General features: G+C 38.7%; 2 protein-coding genes across 5 annotated transcripts; one reads left to right on the top strand and one right to left on the bottom strand.

Moving 5' to 3' along the window:
- Positions 1-361: 361 nt before the first annotated feature.
- atad5a (ATPase family AAA domain containing 5a) lies at positions 362-14,661 on the bottom strand. 2 transcript variants are annotated; one of them, XM_065273819.2, is made up of 23 exons: positions 14,174-14,661; positions 13,872-13,976; positions 12,083-13,776; positions 11,925-12,003; positions 11,683-11,835; positions 11,426-11,561; positions 11,252-11,324; positions 10,980-11,161; positions 10,741-10,889; positions 10,481-10,631; positions 10,077-10,394; positions 9,882-9,978; positions 9,696-9,778; positions 9,467-9,597; positions 8,867-9,038; positions 8,428-8,604; positions 8,079-8,306; positions 7,934-7,998; positions 7,653-7,833; positions 7,403-7,557; positions 5,463-6,325; positions 3,897-4,055; positions 362-1,030 (listed from the first exon to the last, which is right to left on the bottom strand). In XM_065273819.2, exons 2-23 carry the CDS (start codon positions 13,920-13,922, stop codon positions 952-954), a joined length of 5,376 nt encoding a protein of 1,791 aa, XP_065129891.2. In that variant the 5' UTR covers positions 13,923-13,976; positions 14,174-14,661; the 3' UTR covers positions 362-951. The 2 variants fall into 2 exon arrangements, with proteins under 2 accessions (XP_065129891.2, XP_065129890.2); XM_065273818.2 differs by having other exon boundaries at positions 11,441-11,561.
- Positions 14,662-15,009: 348 nt separating this feature from the next.
- ppp4ca (protein phosphatase 4, catalytic subunit a) lies at positions 15,010-19,210 on the top strand. 3 transcript variants are annotated; one of them, XR_010542538.2, is made up of 10 exons: positions 15,010-15,141; positions 15,495-15,780; positions 15,930-15,981; positions 16,081-16,131; positions 16,386-16,487; positions 16,655-16,828; positions 16,931-17,057; positions 17,166-17,355; positions 17,541-17,824; positions 18,478-19,210. XR_010542538.2 is itself a non-coding variant. In XM_065279535.2 (9 exons), the coding sequence occupies exons 2-9, from the start codon at positions 15,671-15,673 to the stop codon at positions 17,668-17,670; spliced, it is 936 nt and encodes a 311-aa protein (XP_065135607.1). In that variant the 5' UTR covers positions 15,010-15,141; positions 15,495-15,670; the 3' UTR covers positions 17,671-17,921. The 3 variants fall into 3 exon arrangements, 2 of the variants coding, with proteins under 2 accessions (XP_065135607.1, XP_073670017.1); XM_065279535.2 differs by lacking the exon at positions 18,478-19,210 and having other exon boundaries at positions 17,541-17,921; XM_073813916.1 differs by lacking the exons at positions 15,010-15,141; positions 15,495-15,780; positions 15,930-15,981; positions 18,478-19,210 and having other exon boundaries at positions 16,111-16,208; positions 17,541-17,921.
- The last annotated feature ends 240 nt before the right edge of the window (positions 19,211-19,450 follow it).

The raw sequence follows: 19,450 nt of genomic DNA, 5'->3' as shown, positions 1-19,450 counted from the left end.
AAGCCACTTAGTGTGGTGTATACTTTAATATTTACTACAGTACACTTAAAATAGTAAAATTCATAGTTTTTGATTCACACCATAGTAAACTATTTAAGTGCACTACAGTATTTAAACCAGTTTATACTTTTGCTATAGTTAATATCATAACCATATTATACATTAACAAAGTACAGTAATTACTATCATAGAACACAGGATACTATACTTGTATTATATTACTATATACACTAAAGTATACTATAGTATTTTTGATGTGAAAGTGTTTCCACACTTAATGTCATTATGTTAAACATAGCACATAATTTGATTATTATGACTATTATGACAAATGTTGCAGTAGTAGCAGACATCAAGAGGTAAAGTTTCCAGGAAAACAAATGTAAGTCCAGTCATGCAACTTTATACTTTACATTGTGATAACATACAAAAAAAATGAATGCAATGTCTTTACTAGTTCAAAAAAAAATGGGTATGAGTTTAATGTCCTACATCTATTATTAAGTAGATCAAAAGCTGCCCGAATTTAGACGATGGTTTCACTGGGGAAGTGAAAAATTGAGATTCATTGTTGTAGTTTCAAAAAACCAAAATAAAATTGACTATTTAAGTTCCACGTCTTTTAAACCACACAGTGATCAAATGAACAAGGCAAATATGTACACACATTTTAACAGCACCATCACATACAGTTTTTTCACTTTACAGGCAAAAGCATTTGCTGGCAAATAGCAAATTTATTTCTTAAAATTCTAGAAAATGACAGAACAATGATCTTCATAATGTGCCACAGCAAATTCATAAAAAAAAAAAAATAGTACAAATGTCCATAAGAGAACATGAAGCCACACACTTCATCTGAGTATCACATATATATATATATATATATATTACTGTACAAATGCATATTTACCAGCAGCCCTTAAGTGGCTGCTTAAAGAGGTGTGCAATTTAAGGAAACTCTGATGCCAGGAACCCCATGGTGCTTTTAGGAAGAGTGAAGTGAATACCATCCAAATAGTGCAAGAATCTGAAAAGAAGAAAAACGGGAAGGTTAAGTTCAACATTAAAAGTAAACACATCACCACAGCAACAGACAAGCAATTACTTTATTAATAGGAATATTTCAAAGAGGACTAAGTCACCATATGCTATTTTTGACCTCTGCAAAACCCACATCCTCTCCCTCCACAATGCAGTGCATTAAGTTAGTGCTTTGCACCCTGACCATGTTCAGTTTTCACACCCATCACTTGATCATGTTAATGAAACAGACACAACACTAAACACAATGTATCCTAGTTATTCCACAGAATAAGAATTTTGACATGTTTTTGAAATGAGTGACTTGGCAAAGATAGCAAAGCTGTGGTTAGCACTGTGACCTTGCAACTATGTAGTTTAACAAGTGTGGCCAACTAACAAGTAAGCCACACTTGTTGACTCTTTCAATTGCTCTAAATGCTTGTGTATAATCTTAAAGAGTGAACTTTTCCACTAAGGGTGTTACCCATATTATGGTTTAAGCTTAGGGTGTTATCTGAATAACTGGAAATGATCTCACTTTAACAGTTATTCTAACAAAAGAAAGACTGGGTATATTTCTAGAACTGGGCCTTTGTTTGTGACATTTGTATCCTGGAATGCTATTTAGGTTTGTATCTTAAGTAAACAGGTGAACGGCTACTTCTACAAGCAGTAACAAAACAACATAATATAACACATTTGTACCAATCAAAGGTAGTTTGTCTTATTTTAAGAACTGTATGCATAAAATGTATTCAAGTGGCATGCTTTCTGAAGCTAGAAGAACTGTGGGACCATGAGAGCTATTGTAAAACCCATTTAATAATAATGTTCTGTCAGTTTTTATTATGCATTCTTTGTATTTATTTATAAACTGATACATAGCACTTTTTCTTAAATGTTCATTTACAAACAGCATAATGCAGACTATCTGGGAATCAATATGCTATATCTATATTGCTTGCGCCCCACCTAGAGGATAAAGCCGAAGGTATACTAGGGATGTCCGTGTATGCGTGCCGTCCGCATGAAGTCATTTTCGTCATCAGGAGGGTCCGCGGCTGTCCGCGCGAAGCCCAACATTTGAGACTGCGCGGACAGTGCGCGTACATTCACATGCAAATTAATATTAGTCATTCTGTAATATGTGCATTGTAGATAAGGTGGCCATTCATGCCATTTTCGCTGGACGGGTCCTGGCCAGGATTTCGGGTGTGTCCTCTGGAAGTTGCATTGGTTGACCAAATACGTCATGGAGGTTTAATATATTAGGTTGTATTTCAAAAAAGCAACCGTTACATTTCAAGGTAAGAATAAAACTATAATGACTGTGGGGTAGTTTCCCAGACAGAGATTATCTTAAACCAGGACTAGGCCTTAGTTTAATTAGGAAATATAACTAGTTTAAAAAAACATGCCTTACTAAAACATTACTTGTGTGCATTTTGAGGCAAAACAAAGGGCACTGATGTATTTTGAGATATGTCAGGGCAAGTTGTTTACAGTTTTGACAGCCCTTACATTTATTTTAGTCTAGGACTAGTCTAATCCCTGTCTGGAAAACCGCCCCGTATGTCTTAAGAGAGATAAATCTTAATTATATAATGTTTTTAGCTAAAATGTGAGAACCTCGATGACGTATGCGGTCGTCTAGTATTGGGCGATATGCCCCATTTTGAGATCGTCCTATCGTCAGCCTGCGAGATCGCCGATATGTGATAGTATCAGGGGGCAGGGCAATAGATTACTAGTTATTTGTTGTTGTTTTTTACTCATTTATGACAAGTCACATGATTGATGGACAAAAAGAAGCTGACTTACTCGACCGCAACCTTCTTAAATCTGAGCGCTCTGTAATTTCCTGCGTGTCAGGGAGCGGGAATAAAAACCCTGATTTAAAATCCTGCACGCTTAACAACCTCCCCAGTGCAAGGAAATGGCAGAGCCCTAGGGCTGGGCAAAAATGTTTATTTTTCGATTAATCGTTTTTTAAAATGTGGTCGATTCAGAATCGATTCTCAAAGAGCAGAATCGATTTTTTTCTTTCATATTTCTTTCTGCAAACATTGAACGAAAGATTAACGTTAATCGAATTACTAGTCTTCTTCACTAGATGTTACCCTATTTTTTGCTTTGCGTGAGGTTACCAAGGAGCGAGAGGCAAGCCTGTCATTCATTAATTCAGTGCTTAAAATGGTGGTTTTAGGTGCTTCATCGATTTTAATAATTAATTACCCACTTGAAACCTGCTGTTCACTGTTCTTTTAATTAGTATAGTATTTGTATTTATTCTATATTTATTGAGTTGAATCGAGAATCGAGTATAAAAACTGCCCCGCGAACCGGAATCGAAAACGAATCGATTTGACAGCTTGTGAATCGAAATTGAATCGATCTGGAAAATCTGAATCCATACCCAGCCCTAAGAGCCACGCATATTACAAGCTCATGTGCGAGCCAAAGAAGCGTCCAAGTCATGCCATTACAAGTTCAGGTGTGCTGCCCGAGTTTAGGTCCAAGATGCGCGCATTAAATCCAGGTGCGTGCAAGAAGGAACCTGCGTGCATTACCAAGCTCACTCACACAAAGTAAAGCCCACAAATCCTCTTATGTGAGGAAAGCACGCAATGCGCTTGTTAATATGAAACTATGATGAAAATAATAATAACATCGCCAACTATTGCATGAAAGCCCGCTATTGGCGATATGTCTGACGATCGACGATACTATCGTCTAACGGCACAACCTTACGATCGACCAATGCGACTTCCGGAGGACGCACCCGAAATGCTGGCCAGGACGCATCCGGCGAAAATGTTACGAATGGCCACCCTAATTGTAGACGATTGAATGCGTCTACAAACTCTCACCTGCGTTTGATCTTCCCCTGCTCCTTTAGTTTCTCTGATCTACAGATGGCACGCAGAGTGGGCAGATAGTCGAGAGAAACTGCTGTTCGGTTCCCCAGGGTTCCAGCTGATCTGTTGGAGAGCACTGACCGCATCACCTCACCTCTCATCTCCACCACCCTGCACCAAAAAAAAAAAAGATCAGCTCTTATGAATAGTATGCCATACAGACCCGTTTGCCACTGAACCTGCATTAACGACGACAGTGGGGCCTCCAGCCTTAGTCAAACGGGTTGGCACGTATGGTCGGGTTGCGATTTTGGCGCTATCGTAAGTCTTATGAATAGTATGCCATACAGACCCGTTTGCAACTGAACCTGCATTAACGACGACAGTGGGGCTTCCGGCCTTAGTCAAACGGGTTAACACGTATGGTCGGGTTGCGATGTTTTTTGGCGTCTTCTCCTGGTCCTGTAAATGGTATACAATATAGACCCGTTTGCCACTGAACCTGCATTAACGACGACAGTGGGGCTTTAGGCCTTAGTCAAACGGGTCGTCAGGTTTCATTTTCTCTTAAAGATCGGAAGGTGACCCTTATTTACCATATATACCCTCGCATTGGGCCCCCAATTTGCTAAATCCTCAACTGTGGATGACATAATTATGCCGCAATATTTAGTCTGTCTGGAACTAAGCTGAGTTAAACCACATCACTGTGTGACACTTCAATACATATGAACGGCTGCTACGCTAATACGATTTTGTTTTCTCTCCCTGTCTCGTCCTCGACCCGAGGACGAGACAAACAGACCCAGTCCCGGTAGATGTGAAAGTCGGCACACCTCTGATCTACTGGCCGTCCTTCAACGTTATGCCCAGCTGATACCTGACCAACGATCACCGGCAGAACCGCTTAATCTCCGCTAAATCTCCATTTCCGTTCTCCCAAGGGTTTTTCCCTCCTAGGACTTATTTTTCCTCGGATAAAAGCCCGGGGGTTTTTTTTCTCCTAGGGGGTTTTTCACCCCGGGGAGGCAGCCTTTTTGGGCTTTACCTAGCTTCCTCTTCTATACGTTGCTTTAGTAATACGTGCAATTATAATATTGAGTCATAGCCGCAGCAAATTTAACTGCTCATGCTAACATGTATTCTGTTGTGCTATCTGTCGTTTTCTGTGCTTTTCACTGCTTCTATTTATGTAAAGCTGCTTTGAAACAATTGACTTTTGTGAAAAGCGCTATATAAATAAATTGAATTGAAAAAAAAAAAAAACTAATCTTATAACTTGCCTACTATAACCTTCTTCCAAAAAATTATATGTGACCTGCTCCATGAATAAGCCACTTTGACAGAAACACATATTTCCTTAAATTTCTAAAAAGAAAGCCTCAGATTAGATACAATAATTGAAATGTTGTCTGTCATTATACTATGCAAGTATATAGAAAATAGATGGCAAACTATTTTAAGACATCATTTAACAGAATTAGGAGAATAATTAAAACATATATATTAAGACACCAAGTATAAATACGGCCACTGTTATCTACAGTAAATCGTGTAACATTTTAAAAAAATTCTCACCTTGGTTCACAGGGAGTATTTTGAGCAAGGCTAAAGCCTTGTCTGTGTGAAGCCACAGGAAGGCTGAGCTCCATCTCTGCATCTCTTCTGATGTCCTCTTCTAGGTGTTGTGCTCTGTCCCACGCTTTCGAGACAGCAGCCCTGCACTTACTAAAGCTCATGTGTCCCAGCACAGCGTGGATGTCTTCCCCACCAATCCCAGTTACCTGGCTTGCACACTCTAACCGAACATCATCAGTCATCCCACTTTTGACCTCTGCACCGGTCCAGCAAAAGTCCCGTAGTCTGCAGATTCCCTCGGCCTGCGAGGGCTGACAGTGAAGAGAGGAGTCCAGGAAGGACATATTATCTATATACTCTGCTAAGCTGCTTAAGCACTGTAACACCGGCTCGCTCTTCTTCCTCTCAGCCTCAGTTAACACAGCGCGCCTCGGTTTAACTGGAACATCTTCAGACACTTGTGTCGCAGACTGATCAGCTGGTTCACTTTTAGTCTTTTGGGCAAGAGCTTTACTGGGTTTAGGCAGTGAGATGAAGTCATTTTCTGAATCCGAGTCAGAATGGAAAACATCTTTATTGCCCACGATGAGCTTCTTTCTTCCCCTCATTCTGGAAGACAATTTCAGAGGACTACTGTCATCAGAGGGCTCATCCAGAAGATCTAAACTCAGGGTCTGAGAAATGTGCTCGGGTTGAGGTTGTGTGTTTGGTGCAGGTTGGGATCTGAAGGTGGATGGCTGTATGGAAGGGGTGGGCAGAGGGAGTAGACTCTCCATATTTGAATAAAGAAGATTAATGCCCCTTCTGTGGACCTCTGAGAGAAGATCCCAGCATTTAATGCTTTCAAGTACTGAAGACTCATTCTGTAAAATGGGAACAGACTGATCAGGAACCAATTTTTATAATAAACATAGTAAAGTGCACATAGATGGGTGGGCGGCACATTTTTTATGGTAATGACACATAGCTTTAAAAGTTGGTTATATGTTTTATGCCAATGTAACAATACATACCTGTATATACAACACAGCCCGATGTACATGTGTCACCAATAACATTACAAACAATCAATTTTATAAATACATTAATGTTAATATGCTGGGCAAGCTTTACTTAACATCCTGCAAGGACAATATCTAGCCAACAAAATGTTCAAGCAAGACTAGACTGAAAATTTGCATCTCTGGAAATCATAATTCCAAAATGTACCTGGTTTTACATGATGTTTATCTTAACACTAATGGGTGGTTTTGCAGAAAGTCCCAGATTAAAATGCTTGTTAGAGCTGGCTCAATTTAAAAACATCTTTAAAAAATATCTAAACATATGTCAGTGTCATTGTTTTGTCTCAAGATGCACACCAGTATTGTTTTTGTAAGGCATGTTTATAAAAACGACTTAAAGGCCTAGTCCTGGATTAATCTAAACCAGGGGTGGGCATTCCTGGTCCTGGAGGGCCACTGTCCTGCAAAGTTTAGCTCCAACCCTAATCAAACACACAAGTATGTCATTTCCAAATCATATTGAAGCCTTTGAATGGGATTTTCAGGTGTTTTTGATTAGGGTTGGAACTAAACTTTGCAGGACAGTGGCCGTCCAGGACCAGGAATGCCCACCCCTGATCTAAACCCTGTCAAGAAAACTTCCTCTAGAAGTTTTATTTTTCAACACTAGGGGGCAGTTTCTCAGACAGGGCTTATTCTAGTCCCAGACAAAAATGCTGCTTTCATTTCAAAACACCTTGTACAGACATATTTTAACATATGTCAGTGCCATTGTTTTGTCTCAAGATGCACACCAGTATAGTTTTTTGTGAGGTATGTTTGTAAAAACCTCTTAAATGTCTTAAAATAACTAAGGTCTAGTCCTGGATTAATCTAAATCCTGTCTGGAAAACCGCCCCTAGGAGTTTATTATTTTAGAAATGAAAAAGCCCTTACATTCAGCAACAATTCTTCAAGATTGTCTGTTTCTAAATTCCGGATCCCCAACAAACTTTCTGTGCAAGCATTGTGGCAGGGTGGTAAACTATCCCCACACAGATCCTCAGCTTTCACAGACTCATGAATGTCACTCTTAACCGCACACTTGATATCTATGGGGTGAATTGAGACATTTTTAAATGATACTGTATATTCAGACATGTCATACTTTAAGCATTCTTCTTCTAAATCTGTAAAACATGTTTACCTGAGGTAGGTAGAGGCTTTTGCACCTGCTTTCCACCACCACTGCAGGCCCAGAACTGCAGGTGAAGAAGGCTTTGACGTATATCACATCTGTTCAGGTCCAACAAAGAGGATACATCCCTGGCATCTGTTCTCATGTTTTCTGCCAAACATAGCAGCTGTAGATAACTGGATACATCTGTCTGGAAATTAAATCAACAGATTTGAACATCACACACACACACACACACACACACAAGGATGCATAAGAAACATACTTTTGGTTAAATAGAAAATAATTACCACTGAAGGAACTTTGAAATTGATTTCTTCAAAGTACCCATCAAAGGTAGCACCAAAGGCTGGATCTGCAAAAAAGCATGACGGCCAATTACTACTATTACTACTACTACTGTTATTTCTAAATATACTACTTAACTAAACTCACCGCTGGTTGTTAAAATGACTGGTCTCTTGGTTGTAGTCATGAAGGTTTTTACTGCAGCCAGGAACCCAGTGTCGTCATCAAAAATAATGTCCACCTCCTCAAATAATATGAGAGATGTAGCAGTCCTCTTGCCCTGGTCTTCAGTAGTGATCTTGGTGCTTGTTGGTACTTCACCGGAACCTTGTTTCCCCTTCTGTACAGTCTCTTTCTTCGGGCATGCCTTTATTGCTTAATAAAATAAGAAACGTTGCAAGATGAAGCTTGAAATCATTTCTGAAATGCAGGATAAACCTCAAAAGGTTCATTCATGCTTACTGACAATTAATTTCAATGAATTTTTTGATTTTACCAGTTTGTGCTTTCTTGTCCTGGTTGTTTACTTCTTTGCCAGCAGGCTTTACACCTGCTTTAAAGAAACTGGCCAGAGATGTAGGAGCTAAGCCTCCTTTCCTAGATGGAGCACTTCGAGGAGACTGGGGAGGCTTCCTGGGAGATGATACAACCCTTCTGGGTGAGTTAACCTTCCCTGTGATTACAAGAGAAATGATTCAACAATTTACATCACATATATTCACCACTTAACAAATCATCAAAGTACAGATAAATCTAAAGCAATGCCACACCAGTTGGGCCACTACCCAGCAGAGTTTAGTTACAACTTTAATCAAACACATCTGTTTTGAAAGACCATGATTTACTGGTTCTGATGTGTCCGATTAGGGATGTATCTAAAATTCCCAGAGGAGCGGCGCCTGTATGACACAGTTAAAAGTAAGAGAAGCACACACTGGGAGAGTTTCCAGGCTTGGTGTTGACACTAGCGCTGCTATAATTGCTGAAGGACGATGGTTTGTGGGCATTGACACCCTGGATATCCACTTGATGGGATTGAGTGGCTTCCTTCAGCTGTGACAAGATGTGGCGACCACTTCTTTGAGAAGAGGAGTTCACCTCAAATACCTTGGGAGATACAGAACCCACATGTCATACATAAAGACTCAAACTAGTATAGATTTCAAAAGATGTAATCAACACTGGTCCAGAAACACTTCCTCTTTCAGTTTGTGACTGTTTTTTTTTATAATTTCACATATATCATCATCTTTAAGATGTTTGTTTAACTTTTTGATTCAGTTCTATATGTTCTGTTGGTTGTATTTGATCCCAACGTTTATCTAGTGTTAAAAACTGAAACAGGAAGTGCTTCTGGACCAGTGTTGTTTACATCTTTTAAAATGGTCTATAGATACAGCAATAATGGTGGCATGAGGGCATACTGTTTTAGACATACTATAGCTGCAGTGCACCTATCCAACTATTAAATGTGATAATACAAGTATTATCACAACTATTATGATCTGAAAAAAATTTAAAAAAATCAATCAGACCTTGAATCCCAGCTCCTGAGCACATGCATAGACTGCAGCAGTCTTTCCCACTCCAGTGGGTCCAGTGATAAGCAGAGTGTTACACATAAGATCTTCCATATCCTCCAGTCCCTCACTCATGAGCCAAGACTCTGGATACGAACACACATCGGGGACCATTAGGACTCATAAGAATGTGTCATATAGAAAAGCTATAGAAATATTTAGTATAGGATCAAGCTTTGCTCACCGTTAGCATCATCATCTTGCTGCTTTTCCTGCTGTTTCCTTTTCTCCTCTCTGTCAGCTCTCAGTTTCCACTCTTTCAACCAGCTAATAGTAAAACATCAAATCATACATCATACTTATGAGTACATTTGAATCTTAAGATTAGACTTCCTTAACAATAACAAAGATATTCATTTTAAGGCCCGACCTGTGTAGCTTCCGGACAGACTCCATATTTCCGATGACATCACTGGAATGCTGTGGCTGATATTTCTCTGTCCAAAGCACATCTTCCTTTACTACATCTACAAAAATGATAAAGATAGTCCACCAAAAAGAGTTTAAAATGTATAATTTGACAGGGTGGCAACAGTTTTTAGATAAATGACTGCTTAAATGTCACCTTCTGTGCCGACAACTCCTGGAGAGGCACTCTGGTTTGCCACAGGCGATAACGACTTCGCAGGCTGGGGTTCTTCCTTCTGCCGCTGTAATCGACCTCTTCGACCTCTTTTAGAAGGCACTGGTTCAGGGATGTCCTGTGCTGCCTGAGCACCTGCCTTCCCAGTCGGTTCAATCACAATGACCTCATCATCTGTGTGACTGGACTTTGGTTTCTTTACTACTTTGCCGGTTCCCTCTCCTTCATCTACACGCTTTCGTTTCCTTCCCAAGACATCAGATTCAGCGGAGCACAGTGTTTTAGACTCACCCTCAGGTTCTACAAAGGATCAATGAATACAGTAAATATGTAGGAATTGTTCATTTCTTGCTAATGTGGGCAACAAATTCGACAAATTGAGTCACCTGGAGTTGAGGCCTGGAGGTTGTAGTCTTCACGTCTCTTAACAAACCGTGTGAAAAACCTTTGGTGAGGAAAAGAGGGATTGGAGAGCTTTATCTCCTCGAGAAGATGTTGTCTGACAGACTCGGATATCTCTTTCCGAAAGGAAGAAACCTATGTGTAAAACAAAAGATTTTCTGTTCACTATATACACTAAAAGTAACATGTAAAAAATTATACAAAAATACAAATTTGAATCTAATAATACAAATATAATCCCAACCTGATGGCATAATGTTCTCTTAGCTGGAACTGTAATATGACCCAAAGACTTCTCCAAAGAAATCAGTGGTAGAGATGGTAAATCATAAGACTCTTTCAAACGAATGAGTAAAGGATTTGTAGGCCACTGAAGGTTCCAGATAGAAAGATCTGATGAGAAAATAAAAAGATGATCATTTTAAAATATAGACAGAGCACAAGAGTTTCAAACGTATTAAGTTATCTTTATAAAAAATCGACCTGTGGCCGTCTGTTGGACATGAACCACTGTTTGAAATGAAGCACAGGCCTGACTGTAAGCCTCTCTGCTGGCAGCAGTCTTTGCCATCTGTTTTTTAAAAGACTCGGGAAGGCCACTCTTCAAAAACTCTCTCTTTGCTCGGAATTGTTCATCATCCTGCGAGGTCTCGGATGCATCTCGACTGACAGAGTAAAAATTGGGCACATTTGTGAGTTTATAACAACAGTTTTAAGTGTTCAATTATTATTTGTTTCCATTCTTATTACAATACCTGCTGTCGTCAAAGATGGAGATGACACCTGATGCTCTCTTTTTCTCAACAAACAGAGGAGCCAGTTTAGTAGCTAAAAAAGAAGACAATTGACATTTAGCATGTGTTTCTTATGTAACTGTTGACTTAATTTTATTTTATTTATTTTTTAATTTAAGCGCAGAAGTGATTCACCAGCAGGTGCCTTACAAGCTTTGCTTTGAGGTTTCCCCAAAACCTCATTTAAACTACGGAGCTTCTTCTGGCTTTTGCCACTTTCCTGTGTAGTGACTGGAGTGCTTTTACTTTCCTCCATAAATACAATAGAGTCCTGAGGATAAAACAGTATGCGTCACTTGAATGAAATGAATAAGAGCAAATTCAACAATCACTTGCTCTTGCAAAAGTACTAAATTGGCCGCAGTGTACACAAGACACATGCGCTAACATACCTCATCACAGTAATTTACGCTAGACTCTTTGCTTCTTGAAGAGCGTCGTAGAGTTGTGTTTTCCTTAGTAGTGTCCTTTTTGCTTTGCCGTAAAGCTTTGGCTTTTTCCACCAGCTTTTTTGCTCGTTTTCTTTTCTTCTCTGCGTTAATCTCCTAAAAGACATTTTTGTAAAAACCTTTAACTGTCTAAAGAAACAAAATTCTCTTTTCCATCACTAAGAAGTAAAACTAAAGTTAGTTACCTGTGTTGAAAGAGGGCTTGATATTTCAAAATCTCCGCCTTTGGTGGCAGACGACGGTAATAGTCTGGTGATTCTCATCCTGTAAGCAGATAAAAAAATGAATTAGTGTACATGATAGTATAGAAGTTAAAACACAATGAGGATATTTTTAATCTCACCTGATAGGGCTGCATTTCATGTCTGGTGGGCACAGCATTTCAGCTTTATAAATGCCCCTTTTGAGCCTGTGAACTTTTGGAGTGGAGGCAACGGAGGGTGTATTTTGAGTCACGTCATCCTTCGGTTTACCTTTTTGTCTCCCTTTCTGGGATGTTGAATTTGTATTGAGCACAGTTGCAGACTGTCTGTGTGAAAGATCTCTGGATGACCTCCTCAGCTCTCTGCCAGTCTGTTTGCTGCCTTCATCTTCAGCTGGGCTACTTTCTTTGTCAATCTCCATCTCTTTCGTAACTTCCTTGGGTTCTTTAGGTGCATCTTCATCCATCTTTGCTTGTCTCTTTTTCCCAGGCTTCCTATCTGGCTTCTTTTTATCCCCAGGACAGTTTTTCTGTTCTTCAGTCTGCTCAGGGCTGGTCACAGATTTGCTTTCCAGAGATGTATCTTCATGCTCCTTGTCCATGGTCTCAATCTGGTTTTGCTTGCTCTGGCTTTTGTTGGTTTTGCTTTTAAACCCATCAAGGCTAGGTTGTTTAAAGGCATTCATGAACTGTTTTCTCTCTGCCTCAGTGCTTTTGGGATTGGTGCTTGACTCCACCACATCAAGCTCCAAATCTTCTTCAAGAATAACAACATTAGATTTCCTTTTGAGGTCAGGCAATACATTTGGTTTAACCTCTGGGCTAAGAACAGCCAAAGTCTTGTTCTCTTTTGTTTTACATTTGTTTCTACTGAAAATTGATGCTACTTTAAAATCCTTGGCAACCTTAACCAACTCCTGATCCGGGGAAATGGGATGCACCTCAGCCTGGACCGTGAGAGTTCGAGGAGAGACCTGCAAAGGAACAACTGCAGATTCACTCTGATCTTTACAGGCGTTAGCATCACCCAATGTCTCAGGAACAACGCTGTCAGAGCTGGTAATGTCATCGCCCTCATCCTCCTTCAGGCTCTCTTTAAGCACAAAGTCTTCAAATGATATTGTGACAGTGCTGTTCGGCACGGATGTCTTATCGGCATCTTCCTCAGATTTAGCATCACATACGGGCTGGTCAGACTCTTGAGCATTAGATACACACTGCTTTGCTTCTTCACAGCCACCCTTTGCCTTTCGGTTTCTCCTTAAGGTAGATTTCTTGTTTTTAGCCTTCATCTCTGTAGGAGCGCTAAGAGCAGAATTCCCACAATCTTTCTTTCTGCCTAGGTCACAACTTTCCATGGTCTCCTTCATAGCATTTGGATCAGCCTCTGTAGCAATTTTCTTCTTACCTAATTGTTTATCTAAAGAGCCATCACAAACAGTTTCAGACGATGTATCAATACCTTTGGCACTTTCCTTTATCGAAAGATCTTTCTGGTTCTCTATCAAGATAACATCATCAGTGGGCACTTGTGCATCCTCCTCATTGGACTTTTTTATATCCTTGGTCTTCCTGGTTCGCTTGAGCCCCTTTGCTCTTAAAGGTTTGCCTGGGATTTCATGACTACTAACTTGCTCTGATGGTTGAGGGGAATTCTCTTTAGTTACCTTAGAGCAGCTTTTTATCTCCTGTGCTGGTGGGGTCTTCTTGAAATAGTCCATAATGTTGTTGGATCGTGGTGGCGAGAATGGTTTTTCCACCGGCTTAGGTGAAAAGTAGTTAGTTATGGTTCTGACAGGTGGTGTTTCTGCATCCTTCCTTACTTTCTTGCATGGCTGGAAGCAAAAAACAACTTAAGTCTCAAAACCATTCACCTATTTTTAATGAAAACAAGGCATTGCTTATGTGAGCCATGTTTAATGACACATACCTGACTCTCAAAATCCTCCATGACAGCTGCCATAGCAACGACCCCAGCCATCGTTTCCCCCCTAAAGATCTTCAGGCATTGATCAGGGCCGAACAATTTTTTAGTCTATAAACATGCACATGAATAATCACGTAAAACAAATGATTAATATCTTTTGGGAACATGTCCCAAACACAAATATGTTTATGAATTATGTAACGTTAAGGTTTAGTTACTATGCACGAACCTTCCATAAAAACACACATAAGTTAAGTGTTTACCTGTCAACATTGTTTTATCATCAAATTCACACAAACACTCACCGTTTTTTGTATTTCCCTCAGGGATGCGTTGCAACATAGTCCGCCAACTTCAAAAGTAATAAGTGAATAGAAAAAAATAAAGAAAATGATGAATTTAACTCAATAAAAAAACTATCTAACGACACTCAAACAACGGAATACATGCTAAACCTGACGAATAACAAGCGTAACGCGTGGTATTAACCGACCACCAAAACCCGCCTTACGTGAAAATTAAATTTAAGGCATCAAAAGTGCATTAAAAAACAATTTCCCAAAGCCCATTTTCTCTAATAATGTACGTTTCTGTTAAGCCGAATTGTTTTCCACAAATGGCGCCAAATATCATGGTTGTCTTTCGCCGCGCCTGCTCCACCAATCACAGCTCGTGTCGTCACACATGCTGAAGCAGGAAAAGCGCGTTTTCTGTACGACAGTACATTTCAAAATAGTAACATTCATTTGGGTAAGGATTTTTACAAAAACAAAAAGGTTTTTACTTGTTTTAATTTTTTCAGCTGTTAGAATTGTACTTTTGTAGTTTTATTATCCTTTTACAGTTAATTAAATCGGATAAATATAATATAATATAATATAATATAATATAATATAATATAATATAATATAATATAATATAATCCGCAATATCTTTTGATTTAAATCTTATCTTTTTTCTTTTCACCAAAACTCAGACGTCGTAACAAATGTTGTTAAATTGACTAGGCATTTTAAAGTTACAAAAATATCGGATAAATTATCTTATTTATTTGATGAATTCACGTTTGATTTTTTTTAATTTGTTCATAATTCACGAGAAATTTAATTTGATATTATACAGTCGGTGATCGATCAGAACCTTTATTTTGAAGAAAGAAGGAACTCTTGCTATCAGCGATTGGCTGGATGTGTCTGATTTCACACTCGCTCTACGGCGCTTTTCAACTTGCAATCTAACTTACAAAAGAAACAGCTGATGCTCAAAGTCCAAGGTATCTTGTATGCATTAACATATATATTTCTATATATAAAATGTTAAACTGAATTTAAACTCACTCTCATTAAAAGACTCAAGCAAACGTAGCGCAGCATGATTAAGTTAGCACTGCGCTAACCGCTTTGTCTGTACGCTTTTGTAAGTCAGTGTATAATAATATGCTAATTTTTGCAATTAATTTGTGTTATACTTATCTGTATTTGGAGTTCGTGTTTAAAATGCACGTTTTATTTTTTTAACTTCCTGAACCACTCATTATGTACTTTTATTTTGTTACATTTATGACCACAGATCATCGTAATATGTGTCTGTTATGATACTTAAACCTTTTTTTCCCCTCTTTTGCAGTTCTCTGTTCGTCTAGATATTTTTGGGAACCATCTCGGTGTGTGTAAGCATGTCCACGACCTCGTAGCCTATTCATTTCCAGGGAGTGTGAGCGTGTGTGGTCTCTGTGAGACTAGAAACGTGCATGTGAGAGTGTGTATCAACCTCACATTTAGGAGTATTTTGTGAGTGTATGCATGTGTGTCATCATGGGGGACGTCATTGACTTGGACAGACAAATCGAGCAACTCAGACGCTGTGAACTTATCAAGGAAAATGAAGTAAAGGCGTTATGTGCCAAAGCAAGGTAATGCAACATTTACTATATAAGATAAAACTTGCTACTTATAACATCTATACCATTGATATTTATTGGTTTATATCTGCACAATAATTATGCGTAACCCATATGCGTCATAGTAGCTTATACTCTGTTTCTTTGCCTTTCCGTGATAGGGAGATCCTAGTAGAAGAAAGTAATGTTCAAAGAGTAGATTCCCCAGTCACAGTGAGTGTGTTTTAAGTCTATTCACTTATTTTCATGCTCTGTCACGTAGGGTTGTGTCATTCTAAAACCCACACACGGTTTTGTTTTTCTCTTTTGCAGGTATGCGGTGATATACATGGGCAGTTTTACGATCTAAAAGAGCTTTTTAGGGCAAGTACAACTTGTAACGTTTTACATTCATGCATTTGGTAGATGCTTTATCCAAAGTGACTTGCAGGGCATTTAAGGTATACATTTTCTTCATCGCCATGTTTGTTTCTTGAGTAATGAACTCACAACCTTTGCACTGTTAGCACAATGGTCTCCCTAATAGGGGGACATGGATAAATCAAGAAAGACTAACATTTTACAAGTCAGATTGCATTACACAGTAACCCTTGATCATCATTATCTTTTGTCTACAGGTGGGAGGTGAAGTCCCAGAAACAAACTACCTCTTCATGGGAGACTTTGTGGACAGAGGGTTTTACAGTGTGGAGACTTTTCTGTTACTGCTAGCATTAAAGGTGCGGTATTATATTCATTTTGTGTTTATGGCTACAGCTTTGGGGAAATAGAGAATTACATCAAATAGGTTAATATTGTTTACCTGTAAATGTTCTGGATGTTTTTATGGCTGTTAAATACCTGGTAGTCTCGCCTTAATCTTAGTCTTTTATATTTATACCTTCAGGTGCGATACCCTGATCGGATAACGCTAATAAGAGGGAATCATGAGTCAAGGCAGATCACGCAAGTCTACGGCTTTTATGATGAATGCCTTCGAAAATATGGCTCTGTTACTGTATGGAGGTACTGCACAGAGATCTTTGACTACCTGTCTCTCTCTGCCATTGTTGACGGCAAGGTGTGGCTTACATTTTAGTATATTTCTGCTATATATTAATTTCTTTTATTTTTAAATGCCTGCTGTTGGAAGTGCTTACAGTACCTAATTTTTTACTCCTAGGTATTCTGTGTGCATGGTGGTCTTTCACCATCCATTCAAACTTTGGACCAGATCAGGACCATCGACCGAAAACAAGAAGTACCACACGATGGACCTATGTGCGACCTTCTATGGTCTGACCCAGAGGGTAAGAGACCCTTTATTAAGCCATACATATTTATTAAGCCATACATATGCATATACATAGGTTCATAAAGTTGTTCTGTAAACTAAAGATTGTTGTCTTGTCTTTCAGAAACCACAGGGTGGGGTGTGAGTCCAAGGGGAGCTGGATATTTGTTTGGTAGTGACGTGGTGGCACAGTTTAATGCAGCAAATGATATCAGCATGATCTGCAGAGCTCATCAGCTGGTAATGGAGGGCTACAAGTGGCATTTTAATGAGACCGTGTTGACAGTGTGGTCCGCTCCCAATTACTGTTATAGGTAGGTTTATTTTCTCTGTCTTGTTGGGGGTCCTGCAACTTTTGTGCATAAAAATTATTATTATTATTATTATTATTCATATGGGAATATGATATTTTAACGCGTAATTACCAAATTGTATGTAGAGAAAGTAATTTCTTCTAACGTGTTTTCTATTTTGTCAATTTGTATTTTATTTTTTTTAGGTGTGGTAATGTGGCAGCCATTTTGGAACTCGATGAACATCTCCAGAAGGAGTTTATCATATTTGAAGCTGCTCCTCAGGAAACCAGAGGTCTCCCCTCAAAGAAACCAGTGGCAGACTACTTTCTTTGACCTTTTGCCACCAGAAATTAGTTTTAAATTTTTTTTAACTAAATTTTATCTTCACAACATTCAGTGCTTCTGTCAATAGCCCGGTTGTAGCATTTACTGCCTGTTTTTCATTTGCTTTCACATTCCTTCCACCCAAAAGCTTTTCTTGTAAAATGTAAGTATTTAGACTGTCCCTAATTATGTGATGGTTTTGTATTTTTGAACTGTGATATTTTTTCCAACAAAAACAATAAAATGATTGGGTTTATGTATATTTGCCTACAGGAGGCTTCTATTGTTACATCACTGTAGAATCTGTGATTACATCATCATACTGCCAGCCTATAAACCAGTTTGCCGTTTTAAAAATTTACTTTAAATTGCAGATTAACTGCGGTCGTTTTCTGCAGAGTGAGTACAAAAAGACAGGGGTTTACTTTGAACAAAGCGCATGCTACTTATAACTTAGCCAAAATAGAATAACACACAATATTTATTTTGATAAAGTTTATTATTTCATATGTTCACGTTATTAAAGATGTCACAGTCGCCCTATAAAAATGTATGGGGCTCTGGAGGAAAGCCGTGTTAGGGAGAAAAACTGGTAGGGGTCTTTGTACTCATTCAAAAAGGAGACTTAATTAGTGACACTTTCAATATTTAGTTTAAACTAAGAATGGCAGCCAGCCACTGTGTTTATAAATATTTAATATAATAATTTTAACTCCAAACCCAAGGCACTTACTGAATCACGAATTAAGTGTAAAAGTATTATCTTTAACGTTATAAATGAATATTGTCTCTAAATCTGTATTTTACTTTTTTCAGATGGCAGCTCAGAATATGCAAATGAAAGCTGACATAGTGGTAGGCAATGAAAGGTTTAAACCGGTAAAACAAGAGCCAGGCTTTACGGTTTATTACAGGACTGTTGGCATTGAAATTCAAGAGGGCATTTATCAAGGTCTCCCAAATGTCCCACAGTACACTGAGGCCTCCGGTCAAACAGATGTTTTTAGAACATATGCCAGGGTTGAACATTTTGTGCAAGGGCTGTTTGACCGAGCCTGTGCACAAAGCAAAGAGGGAACAGCAGAGGGGTCCACATCATCTGAAGAAGACGATGCCACAATTGACGTACAAGATGTTTTGAGACTGTGTAGACATGCGTCTCGACATAACATGGATACCTCATCTGGAAGTGTTCCTGTGAGGACAAAACTTCCAGGAACAGTCAGGCTGAAGGCAAAAGTGGTGAATGCAACTTTGTTCCTTCGAAAAAAATGGAAGGTGGTGAAAAAAACCTTTACCTCCTGCCTGAGGTCAAGCAAAGTTATACAGTTAGTCTAAAATAAACTACATTAATAATACAGTAACGCTACACTGACTGGAAATGTGTTATTTACAGTTTGATGTTTTAAATGTTATTTATAAAAAATACAATATTTGTTGGTCAAAACAAAACTCTTTTATATTACAATTATTTAGCATTGCTACTGTATTTAGTTAATCGTTGTCATTTGAGGACAATTATACAAAAATATACAGCTCTGGACTCTCATCAGTTGCCAATGTGGTGATTATGTATTTGTATGTCTGTGGCCATTAGTGGAAATTTAGATTCATCCCAGTGTTTCTTTTGTGTAAACTAAGATTCAGATTCAAAACATTTCAAAAAAAAAAATGTTAACGTATTTGTGTAATTGTAATATATGGTATGAAATCACATTTACAGTTAAAGTTTACCTAACCTGAGAAAGACTTGCATGCTGCTGTAGGGATTGACCTCAACAGGTAAATA

The sequence above is a fragment of the Paramisgurnus dabryanus genome, chromosome 3 (assembly GCF_030506205.2).
Source record: "Paramisgurnus dabryanus chromosome 3, PD_genome_1.1, whole genome shotgun sequence".
In the NCBI taxonomy this organism is placed as follows: domain Eukaryota; kingdom Metazoa; phylum Chordata; class Actinopteri; order Cypriniformes; family Cobitidae; genus Paramisgurnus; species Paramisgurnus dabryanus.
Note: the sequence above shows the minus strand (reverse complement) of the source record. Positions and strands in the feature narration are given on the sequence as shown.

Coding starts and splice junctions, on each gene's coding strand:
- atad5a (XM_065273819.2), bottom strand. CDS start 13,922: ATGGCTGGGGTCGTTGCTATGGCAGCTGTCATGGAGGATTTTGAGAGT. Junction 11,162..11,251: donor TCCATCTTTGACGACAGCAG/GTATTGTAATAA, acceptor TTACTCTGTCAG/TCGAGATGCATCCGAGACCT. Junction 7,834..7,933: donor ATTTCAAAGTTCCTTCAGTG/GTAATTATTTTC, acceptor TTTAATTTCCAG/ACAGATGTATCCAGTTATCT.
- ppp4ca (XM_065279535.2), top strand. CDS start 15,671: ATGTGTGTCATCATGGGGGACGTCATTGACTTGGACAGACAAATCGAG. Junction 16,829..16,930: donor CTGCCATTGTTGACGGCAAG/GTGTGGCTTACA, acceptor TTTTACTCCTAG/GTATTCTGTGTGCATGGTGG. Junction 17,356..17,540: donor GCTCCCAATTACTGTTATAG/GTAGGTTTATTT, acceptor TATTTTTTTTAG/GTGTGGTAATGTGGCAGCCA.